The sequence below is a fragment of the Carassius auratus genome, chromosome 27, assembly GCF_003368295.1.
Source record: "Carassius auratus strain Wakin chromosome 27, ASM336829v1, whole genome shotgun sequence".
In the NCBI taxonomy this organism is placed as follows: Eukaryota; Metazoa; Chordata; class Actinopteri; order Cypriniformes; family Cyprinidae; genus Carassius; species Carassius auratus.
Window position 1 is genome coordinate 14,097,646 of NC_039269.1, and position 11,630 is coordinate 14,109,275.

Consider the following 11,630-nt stretch of genomic DNA (forward strand, 5'->3'; position numbering starts at 1 on the left):
TAACTAATAGACTGTCTCAGTTTTGAAGTGCATAGCATTTCTGAACTTGTATTCAGTTAGATATTTTGTTATCTAGTTTGCTCTTTCTAATCCAAATTCTGAAGTGGCTTTTCTATTTTTAAAACTTTTAAAAATTCGTTTAGCTCCTTTTACGGGAGAGCTTGGGGGAGGGTCTTATTATTATTATTATTAGTAGTAGTAGTAGTAGTAGTAGTAGTGGTAAGCAGAGTATACAAGGGATTCAGTAAAGTTAGATCAGCCTATAAGTTAGTCCAAGTTAATGAAGAAGACCGCAGCGAACAAAAGTCGCTTAGGATCCGCTAATTTACTACTTTCAAAAATATGTAGCATATATGCTGCTTATTCCATGTGAACAACAAAATGTTTCATTTGAATTTCATCGAATAATTTGCACAATGCGTACCATGAATTTATTTTGAGTTGCCTATACTTTTGTCAAGAAATGTACATTTAAACAGAAAGTGTTAGTGTAGTGAATACACAAACGTTGAAACAGTGGTCAAAACAATGACACTATACTCGACAATGACATGAACAGTTCGTTATACATCGCAACTGTTTAAATAAATGTAACTTTGCACTATTTCAAATAACGAAATATGATTCTGGAAATACTTTTAGATCCGTCAAAAATCTAATATACAAATCTGTGTATAAAAATATAGTTTTTGAGCGCCATCCTATGCTTATCCAATAAAATAGATCAGTCGGTTGCACACTGTACAGCCCTGTAAATTCAATACGTTCTCTTATTTCGTACAATCTCACAAAAATGCGCAAAAACGGTCACATCATGCTTGAATCGGTGTGTAGTACGTTTCCAGAGACAGATGATCCAATACAAATAAATTATTCAATGAACACTTTAAGGCTTTTCTTACAGAAAATAAAGATACGTTTGAGTCTGGTGCCCAAATAGTGATACTGTAGCTGCACTTTCAACTCAAGTGTGAAATCCCGAGTGGATGGAAAGAGTCTCTGTCCAGCAGCCACGAGCCGATGTGAAACAGCATCTCTGAGTACCAGTGGATGCCGTCCTCCTGAAAAGTGACGTTTGAATCACGAGCCGGGAAAAGCCACGTCATCAGCTTGTGACTTAACCTGACCGGTGCAAAAGCCCAGTGCGCCCACTTGTGACTCTCAATGACCGCGTAACACGAAGCCAGCACCCGATCCACTATTATGGTTCCGTGCTCGGTGACTGGCGCGTAAGAGCCCTCGTGCTCTTCAGTGTAAATCCTCTTCACTGTAACGCTCTTGAGGCTCTTGCCTGTTCCTTCCGACACCAGAACTGTATCTCCAGGCTTCACGTTGCTGGCAAACGTTGCTGTGGTCCCAAAACTAGCCGAGGCGTTTCCAACGAAGACGAGGTGCGCGGCTGTGAGGGTGAGCTTCGTAAAAGGCTCTGACGTCTCGATGACGATGAATTGCCTTCTCGTTGTCGGATCGTGGTCCATGAACATGATGAAGTCGCTCAAGAAGACATTTCCCTCATCGTCCGCAGCTAAAACCCGGTCGCCCGCTTTTAGATCTTTGATGTGTTTCCTCCTCCCGTCTGCGAGTGTCACCGTACCAGATCCAGGAAAGCATCCCCCCGATTTAGCAGCGACTGAATTTTCTGAGATAGAAGCGAAGATAAATAACTTGAAGCATATTTTTAAAGCACTGCGCAAAATCGATGCATTGACACAGTTTTTGTTGTTGTTGTCTATAAAGAAGCAAATGTTAAAACGCTTGTCTGTCCATTCTGAATCCTGAATTAACACAAACTCATCAGACATTGTCATATAAATTGAACATATACAGACTTTGCTTCTCCCTGATCCCTTTAGTTTTGTATAGCTGCTTGCACATGCATGTGCAGAGATACCCACCCTGCAAATTAGTCAATTTGAAATCCATCAGTAGGCCAGTCTTTTCACAATGTAAGTTATTTGCTGATTTTTTGGTATAGTTTTTTCAAAGAATAGGACTACATATTAACATAGAATAGAAACAAATATCTAAGATATGCATTTAAATTAGCATAGGCCTATCACATAAGCCCGACGTTGGATGCATATCAGTGTTAGTGATGACATTGCGCTCACCTGCTTTGACAGAGCAGTGTATATGGGCTTTGGATTCGTAATGGACCCAGTCGAATCCTGCCTCCACTGCAAGCCTAGATAGCATCCCATACTTGCTTTTATCCCTGTCCGAGGTAGTTATGTCCACCGCCCGTCCCTCGTAGTGCAAAGATTCTTCGAAATGGTGACCATCCTCATCCCAGCCTTCAGTGACGCGCAGTTTCACACCTGGCCACTGGTTCATGACGGATATCGCCAACGAATTTAACTTGTCCTTACACCTCTGGATGAGTGAAAGAGACAGGTTGTCAGTATTTAAAACACACACCTTCCTTTTAATGTGTGGAAGATTTATTGAATTTTCAGATTGGTTATTTAACAAAAAGCTCTGACGGTCGTTCTCCCCAAGTAATTTCTGCAACATAAGTTGAAGTATCTGCATTCAAATCAGCAAACAAATGTTAAAGTGAAGTTTATATATATATATATATATATATATATATATATATATATATATATATATATATATATATATATATATTTGCTTGCATAATGCTGAATATAACACTAAACTGTCTTCATAGATGTCATCTTTGTAGAAAAAGATTGATCCTTAACGCAGTACGGAGTTATTCATATAGGCTACATCACTAAGCACATTGTCGGTCTGATTTTGTGCGTAAAAGATGTGTGCGCTGGGGAAATCGTTTGTTGCCATAAGTCAAGAGGGCAGACTCCAGACCGACCGATCGATAACCGCGAGAGGAGTAAATAGAGCTGAAAATCCACGTTCTTTTTCTCAGCCAGTGCGGCAGCAATCAATTTTACAGAGACGTTGCCACCAATGATTCGCCTAACTGCTGATGTTGCTTTACTTAAATGTCAGTATCCTCTATGGCACTGTGAACATGCAAGTTGCTTAATTTGTTGCTGGATATTGTCAGGGAAACGTGCATTGTAATTTGGATTCAAATAATTATCTTAAAACATTGTAATCAGAGAAAGCAGTCGAGCAGCTGATTGGAATAAGCGCGCTCACCGCGGGAGCCGGTAATATCCAGTGCTAGACGCGCAAAATTAGTGGCAAAGATCACTTGTGACCCACATTTTCCATTAACTGCACAATAAAAGCAGGTCATGAGATCTATAAAGAATCACAGATGTGATCTCGAAGAAACACGTTAATTGATAGGGCGCACCAGAAAAAAGTATATAGACTATATATTACGCAATGGTTACGATGTGTGGAGGCGGGGTGTTTCGTGCATTTAATTATTAACTGTCAAGTGTCTGTTTGGAAAAAAAAAAAGAAAAAAAAAAAACATGCTCAGCATATGCTTTCAAGCACTAACACTAAATTATCCAACGGTGCCAATTTTGCATTAATGGCAAAGCAATAAAATCCGAATGGGCGCTGAATGGTCATTTTGATTTCAATTAAACGGAATATTATGAATAGTCAAAATACAAAAATATAGCTCACACGTTCCATGTAAAGTCTGTAAAGAATGCAAATATTCATATTAATAATATCACTAGCTCAGCTGTTTGATAAAAAAATTGTTAGGCTATACTGTAGTGCCAGACTTCCAACAGTTCTAGTTTTAGTTTTACCGCGCGCTGTCAGTGTCTCCAATAGTACCTGGAAAGCTGTTTAAATGTCCCGTCACGAGTTTTTACAGCCTAGTGCAATATCAGATTTTATTTGAGTTACAACATTAAATTAATTTTCTAGTTATTAAAAAAAAATTCTGTTCTGTTATGGCGCTTTAAAGAACCCCAAAACCAATATACTGATCTAAAGTACCAATAATGCAACATCACTATATATTTTTTATGAATCTCCCAAAAACCATAGTAAACTCAAAAACCTTTTAAAGCGAACATGTTCATCCATTATTTAAAAGAGTGTAAGTCTGGGCAATTACCGCATGGGTCCATACCTTGGTCATCAGTCTGTCAGCGTTTGTGTTTTCCTCGTCTTTAAAGATGATATCGGGATTATAATTAGGAATCAGCTCTTTAAATCGCTCTGAATTCCTTGTGATTTTGCCTTCGTATTTGCCGCTTGCCCCGAGCGTTTTCTCGGCAACGTTGGGAATGAATTGCTTGTAAGACAAAGGGGTTAATTTCTTTGGATGTCTTCGTTTTCCATAACCTCTACCGGGACCACAGGCTAATCCACAAGGCGTCAGAAGCAGGCTGATAAAACACAGAAAAGCAATTTGCTTCAGATGCAGTCTTACGTCCATGACGTTAAATGATCTCCTCGGATCTTTAAAGTTTAGTCTCTCACAGGGTCTTCTCGCGCGTACCGGATGGATGCTACCCAACGACCACTACCGAAGCAGGTGCAATAACGACCGCTCTCGATAGCCACTGACTGAGCACATTGGAGGCTGGCTGTCACAGCTAAGTGAGAGACGAGAGAGCGACTTAGTTTGACGGGAGGTAGGGTCAGACGCTTATGAGTAGAGGCAGTCTACCCATATGAATTACAGAGCAAATCTATGCCAGGGGGAGGGAGTCTATTGACTCGACGGAGTGCCGTCCAACTATGATGCCATCCAAGCAAAGACAGTCTCCATACCTCCTTCATTTCTGCAGAAATGACACAAATGTATCCTCACGTTGCCATGGTCAAGCAGGAGTGGTTATGAAAATTATATTTAAGAATATGTGGTGTATCAGAAATGCATTATTTCAGATCAGCGCTTTTTGGTTTTAGTGCACCCTTTTTTAACAGATGATATCATTCTTGAGGTTAATATGACCTTTTGTAATTGAAAAATCCTAATTCTGAAATGAAATATGAAATGACTCCTTGTATGCTGTCTGTCCATTCCTTCCCAATGACTTTTTATTATTTTTTTTTTTTAACTTCTCATCAAGACTGGTGTAGACCTCATGAAGCTGCTAACAGAGGCACAGGAACCAAAATCAGTTGGTGTATCCTTTGTACCCATCCTTTTTCTGTTTGTCTTTGGTAGGGATGATAGGTATCCAAAGTCCAGACCTACATTTATGTCTTAGAGTTAGAGTTTAGATCTTGTGTGATGACATCTGAAAGATTAGGTATTTTGTCTTTATGCAAAAAAAAAAAAAAAAAAAAAAAACGAATAGAATTGCTAATAGAAAATATTGTTATAAAGTAAAAGTTACCATCAAGATGGTCGCAATTCATGTAATATTCAATTGCTGAAAACGTTCCTGTGTGTTAAGTTTGTTGATTTTATGCACTGTTGTTTGTGCTGCCTTAAATATCTCAGCATCTTCACAGACCATCAGATTTGATCTGAACTCTTTTGACCCACATTGAGGGTATTTTGTTTTGTGGACAGGGTATGTTGGTTGGCAAAGTGAGTGAGTGGTGGATCTCTGAATTTATAACACCTACCTGGTTTCGACTTTCAAGGGCTTCTGAAAATTGGCGTGTGAGTGAGCAAAAACTCACCCTCTTGCCACTCTATGGTTTGACCCACAGATGACTCAGTTACACTTGAAAACCCAAAATCTGTCCCACTCTTCTTAGAATTAATTGGCTGTTTATTTATGATGCTTTCAAGTACATATTAATATAACATTTTCTGTCTTCATTTGCTGAAACAAATCTAATTAGGTGATTGGATTATATACACAAAATATAAAAGGTGTGCGTTTATAAGGATCTGTTAACAGTACATGTCAGACTATGATATCAGTTCTGCAACAGGTGACTTTCAAGTGTCCCATGATAAAATGAAATGGCCATTTAATCTCTTCAAAACAGAAATCACAAGTAGTATCTTAAAGTTTAATAAACCTTGATTTTTTTATGTTTAGATGCTCAACTGAAAATGTAAGGTAAAAGAAAATCCATTTCTGTGATATCCAGTGCTACACAACCGTACACAAATATACTATTCATTGTCCTCTTCTCGCAAAATATATAGTCCCGCAATCACTCTTAAAAGGATGAGGTGACCTTAACTCAACAAAAGCTCAATTTGTTAGATGAAACCATTCGTCCTTTTGATTTAGATGGGAGGATGATGGAAAAAAAACAACCTTACATGATTTGGCTGTCCTGACAGCTCTGAGTGAGACATGCTTCACTCTCTTCAAAGTTAGGACTGAAATCTCAGCTCCCTTTGAAAAGACAAACTTTTGAGTTGTAATGTGTACAGATAAGACCAATAGATCAGACTATATATATATATATATATATATATATATAAAGAGTTTAACAGCAGTGTTAGTTCCACTTTGTGTCAGAACTTGAAGTAAATATTGGTAGAAACTGCATTCCTCTCTCAAAAAACAAAACTATATATATATATATATATATATATATATATATATATATATATATATATATATATATATAAATAGTAACAAAAATAGTATTTTAATGTATATGCTATGTATCAGTATTGTATATGTTATATATCAGTGTTGTATCAGTCTTGTCTACTGTAACTACAACCATAATGTTTAACTTTTCCTTTGTCACAATATACTCTGATTAAACAAGAGCAAGAATTAGCATAATAACTGTTGACATTTTTTTCAACCCCTTTAACCTTTGAAAATACAGGAATTCAAGGGGGAAACTTTATCTGTGCTTCACTTGTAGTTGTTTGCTGGTTTATGTGAATACTCGGTGCCGACCATCCATCTGGTCAGGTCTGAAAGGCATACTTGAACCATTCTTTTTTAGTCCTTTAAAATAACTGTGGACAGATGGGTCACTGGACCAGTTAAGCTGTTTCAGATCGGTATGGTTTATTCTAGTCAAAAGCCAAAAGGCCATTCGCATCCACAGGAAATACCTGGCTTTGCTAATGGGAGGCCTCCTTTTTAAGTTTTGACGGACCCTTGTAAATGTTATGGTCTTTCCAGTATCTGGTAGTGAGACTTGTAGGGGTTTCTGACAATGGTTACATTGCAGCCAATAGAGTTTTAATAATCTGCGACTTTATGCTCATTTTGTAAGGCTGCGAGACTTGGACCTATGCATTAGATTTGTTGCTTTTTTTTTTTTATTATTGTTCCATAAGCTATAAACATCCAGTACCACATTCAAATAAATTGTTCATCCGATCAGATTAAGGCTTAACATTAAGAAGGGCCATTGCGTAAGAATTACAGGATAGTTAACAATACTAAAGATGCACATTATCAGTACCATATCAATTATCAGTCAGTATTCACTCTATTGGTCAGTATTGAATATTTAAAAGTCCATGCTCATTTCACATGTATTTGCAATTAGACTACCTTTGCTGTCATCTATCACTCACTTCAATTAACTTTTTTTAAAAGACTGATACTGTTATTTAATGGATAATTAAATGTAATCTTCACCAAACCTAAAACTGTAAAACCATATTTCATGCAGTACCATGAAAAACACTACAAAATTAAACTTTTGAAATTATTCAGACAAAAGTATATCGAAATGTAATAAAGTTTTTATATTGGAAGCATCATAATAGGTTGAAAAACATTAAAACATTCAGCAACAGTGTGCATAAATGTTTAAGATTAACTTGGAGCTGTTTATTATGAATATACATTTATTTCAGACACATACAAATATGTTGCTGCTATTTATTTATTACATTTTAATGAAACATTTTTGTCATGAGGTCAATGAAAATATTGGCAAGGTATGTACAAATCAGAATGACTGACCTATAGCTAGCATACAACTTCCTTACTGTTATCCCTGTGAGTACTGTAAAACTATAGCTGTCTGAGATTAACTAATGAGTTCCCGATGAGAATGGCATTATGTTTGTAAAACGGAAGCACTGAAACTAAAGTTCTGTTGGTGAATCAGCATACACACAATAGCAGTTCATTTGTTCACCTGGCACGCAGTCTCACCGTTCTTCCTGCCAAAGCGGGTCTCACTATAATGAACGCTCTGATGCCAATAAAGCCCTCTAATTCACTCATCTCTCCACCAGCATCGCTCTGGTGACTCAGTGGCATAAAGTATGGATGGACAGAGATGCCGTGGAACTGCTGCATTATACTGCCATTTTCTTGGCCTCAATTACATTTGCTTTGTTTTCTTTCTTTGCTTTACTTGTGTGATTTCACAAGAACCCTAGAATAATAAAGACGAGTTTGAGATGCGTTTGGCACAAAACTAGCTCAAACTATGAGATCATCTTTTTTTTTTGCATAATTAAATGTCCCTACTTTAAGAGCAGAAAAACATATTCCACACCTCCTACTGTTTCTATCCTTTCATGGTTCATTCAATAAAGACCACAATCAAATACTAATAGGATTGAGGTGCTATCTGAGAATTTCCTCTCCCACCCCTCAGGCCTGAGGTTCCTGGAGTTGAGGTTTGCACAGAAAAGCAGTTACCATATTCGCATGTCTCAGTAATTGAGAACACTGCTTGGCAGCCCATAGTGGCCTCTTAGACAAATGTGTCCAATACTCCCTAATTAGTTGGTGAGACATCGGGCAATCTATACTTAGAATGTGAACTGAATGAAAACCTCAAGAAACAGTAGGCCTCTCTGCCGTGGATTTCATCGTCTCTCACTCAACAATGAACAGAGGTTTTGTTTCACTGGATTTGCTGTTGCTCCCTTCCTGCAATAATTATCAGGACCTTTTAATAAATAAACTTGACCACAGTGTCCTTCACGTACTGCACAGCACTTGCTTTCAGACATTCCTTTACTATATGAAATGGAGACATGGAGGCGAGCTTGCAAGAATCGAAATTTTTTATTGAATCAACCTTTGCTCTGTTGATCCTTCGATTCAGTTTGCTCATTTGAAGTGTTCTTTCATAGAGCAGATTGGAGAGAAATGGCTGGGCAAGTAAATACGGCGGCGGTTTCTTTTATAGAAGAGTAGACTTTCCATTAGCTGCCATTTTTATCAATCAGTAACTCTGGTGTGGAGTGGATCGATGGTCTGTCGCTATGGCAACCGGCACAAAGTGATGGGTAATTCCACAAGGTGAGGGGAAGGATCCTGTGAGGTGGCAAAGACAGACAGGATCGATAATGAGTGTGAATGCTCAATCCTGCCAGCCCTCAGTCCTGCCTTTCTCTGGATAGCTGCTCCAAATTGTGTCAGCAGACAAAAAAATTGAGAAGTTGATTCATCAATGCATGATATTTATTGTTTAAAATATATATATTTTTATAATGCATGTTCTTACATATACCATATATATCAGTCTCTTATGCTCACCAAGGCTGCACTATGACATTTGGTCTTTTTTATGGTTTAAAATGCTTTTTTTTTTCATACGAATTGCGAATTGAAATGTGCAATGTTGGTATTGGTAAATCCCATTTGCTGGCATTAGAAGGATGCATGAACATGTTTGAGGCCGAAAAAACTTTTTTTTTTTTCAGTGTACAATTACTTTTGGCATAGAAAATGAGCCACAGATCTCCTGACCTCTCCAGGTTGTTTTCAGTCTAGTTACAAGCAACAATGAAAGAAGATTACAACTGGAGGAGGAATGCTAGAAATTCTCCCGTGTGAGGTTAAACCAATGTGTTAAGCTGTTACGGTATGATGCTTTTTACCCCAATAGTGAATTTATTACAGGTTTGCTTATTGTTTGGTATACCAAAGTGCCATTGTGTTTGATTGTTCAAATCACCTCATGCTTCTACTGTATATCACAAGCTTACAGTTTAAATATTCACCATATTTACTAAATGTAAAGAAATCACAGATATCTTTAAATGGATGTTACAGTATCACTGTATCATCATTATTCATAGGTTAATGTTAAATAAACCCATCCTTTCCTTTCCTTTTTAAACCTGGAGATCTCACGTAGTCATCCACCACAACTTGAGCCGTGTTGAGTCTTGCCTTTTATATTTACAGCAAAATACCTAAAATATCTGACTTATCCTATAACTGGTGATATTGTGTTGTGTTGCACAATAGGGGACCTTCGAATCAAGAAGGTTGTGAGACTTACAGGGTTATGTAAGCTAGTAATATTTACACAGCGAGTCTGCCTATAGATCACTTGTTTTCCTCGTTCAAAAAATGGAATAATTCATGCGGCGGTGAGATACTTACCGTTTTGTAATGTCCAGCCAACAAAAAATAACACCACTGCAAAATGTGTAAATATGATTAATTTATGGGTTCAGAAGGAAAACATGAGGAAAAACTGGAGTGTGCATGTTTAAAGACATGTCAGGGATGTGTGATGCCAAAATGCTACCGATAAACATCTTCACAATGTGAAACATTTCCTTGATATATTGCACTGCGGTCTAGGTAATGTGCTGCAGCAGTGGGTGCAGTCAATGTTAATAATATGGAAAAATCATTCTGGAGCAGACTATTTAGTTCCTAATTTTTAGACTGCAGTATATAATGTGTTACAGAAAGGTTGTCTTCAATGTTTAAGAGTTAATCTCAGGTCATCGATAGTTGCGGCTTTCAGAGACGTGGCCTCAGGGCTACAAAACATGAATGTAATACACGATAAAGAATGTAGCTTAGAGCTTATGTTTTCTAAGCTACATAAATGAGCCAGCCCAGAAATGATTTCTAAAAAGTAATTGGAATCACGATCATGTCACCTCTTCATTGTTTAAATGTTTGATTTTAAATGGATGCCCAGGATACTGCAGCACAATGTATTAAGTCAACATAAGTTGGATAGAACCTCTTTAATGTTTTGTATGATTTGTCTCAGCCTGTTAGAAAAGGGACTAGGCATGTCATTAAAACTTGTTACAATGGAGAATTGTTAAAGGGAAATGCTTAGTTGGGATCACATTTTGCACAAAGCTACTTAAAACGGCCTCATTCACAGACACAGTTATAATTGCAACATGCTCCCGATGGCTTGGCTGAGCTTTAAAATCATTGTGTTTTGAGACTAATTAGTGCTGCTTTAGACTTCTCTATGACACTTTCAGCTGGACTTTATCATCTTGATGTGACTTTTTGATCTTGTTATTGGAAATATCGTATGCGGTATGTCATTTTGATCTTTGGGGTTTTGACCATGTGGAAATGGCTCAGTGAGACCCAACGTTAAGATACATACTCTGACATCAGTGGGAATTTGAAGTCATTAAAATAACTTGTGAAAAGGAGCAGTGCGAAGCCCATGAACTGAGCGACTAACAAAAGAGGATTTCAAGGGAAATGTGTACAAGAATTAGTTCTAATTCTCGCCTACTGGTCACTAATGAGATTTGTTTCTATTTCTTAATCTTTTTGCCAAGCCACATTTCCATGGATCTGAGTGCAGGACAAAATGCTCTAAACTGGATGACCTCTCACCTCCACGGATGAATGGATCCTGGAGAACATCAGGTACACTAGTAGTCTGTTAGTCGGCATTGAAGGGATACTCCATCCCAAAATGAAAATGTTGTCATTAATCACTTACACACGTGTTATTCCAAACCTGCAAAAGCTTTGTTCATCTTTGTAACACAATTTAAGATATTTTGGATGAAAACCAGGAGGCTTGAGACTGTCCCATAGACTACCAAGTAAGTTACACTGTCAAGTTCAGAGAAGTATGAA

At 37.6% G+C, this 11,630-nt stretch overlaps 1 protein-coding gene across 1 annotated transcript; it reads right to left on the reverse strand.

The window, feature by feature from the left end:
• Positions 1 to 404: 404 nt before the first annotated feature.
• shhb (sonic hedgehog signaling molecule b) lies at positions 405 to 4,796 on the reverse strand. Its single transcript, XM_026206011.1, has 3 exons — positions 4,034 to 4,796; positions 2,112 to 2,373; positions 405 to 1,639 (listed from the first exon to the last, which is right to left on the reverse strand). Exons 1-3 carry the CDS (start codon positions 4,340 to 4,342, stop codon positions 960 to 962), a joined length of 1,251 nt encoding a protein of 416 aa, XP_026061796.1. The 5' UTR covers positions 4,343 to 4,796; the 3' UTR covers positions 405 to 959.
• Positions 4,797 to 11,630: the final 6,834 nt, after the last annotated feature.

Excerpts from the sequence above, each read along its gene's own strand:
- shhb (XM_026206011.1), bottom strand. The coding sequence starts at position 4,342 with ATGGACGTAAGACTGCATCTGAAGCAAATTGCTTTTCTGTGTTTTATC. Across the intron at positions 2,374-4,033 it reads CTGACAGACTGATGACCAAG|AGGTGTAAGGACAAGTTAAA; the intron begins GTATGGACCCAT and ends TCACTCATCCAG. Across the intron at positions 1,640-2,111 it reads ACACTGCTCTGTCAAAGCAG|AAAATTCAGTCGCTGCTAAA; the intron begins GTGAGCGCAATG and ends CTTCTATCTCAG.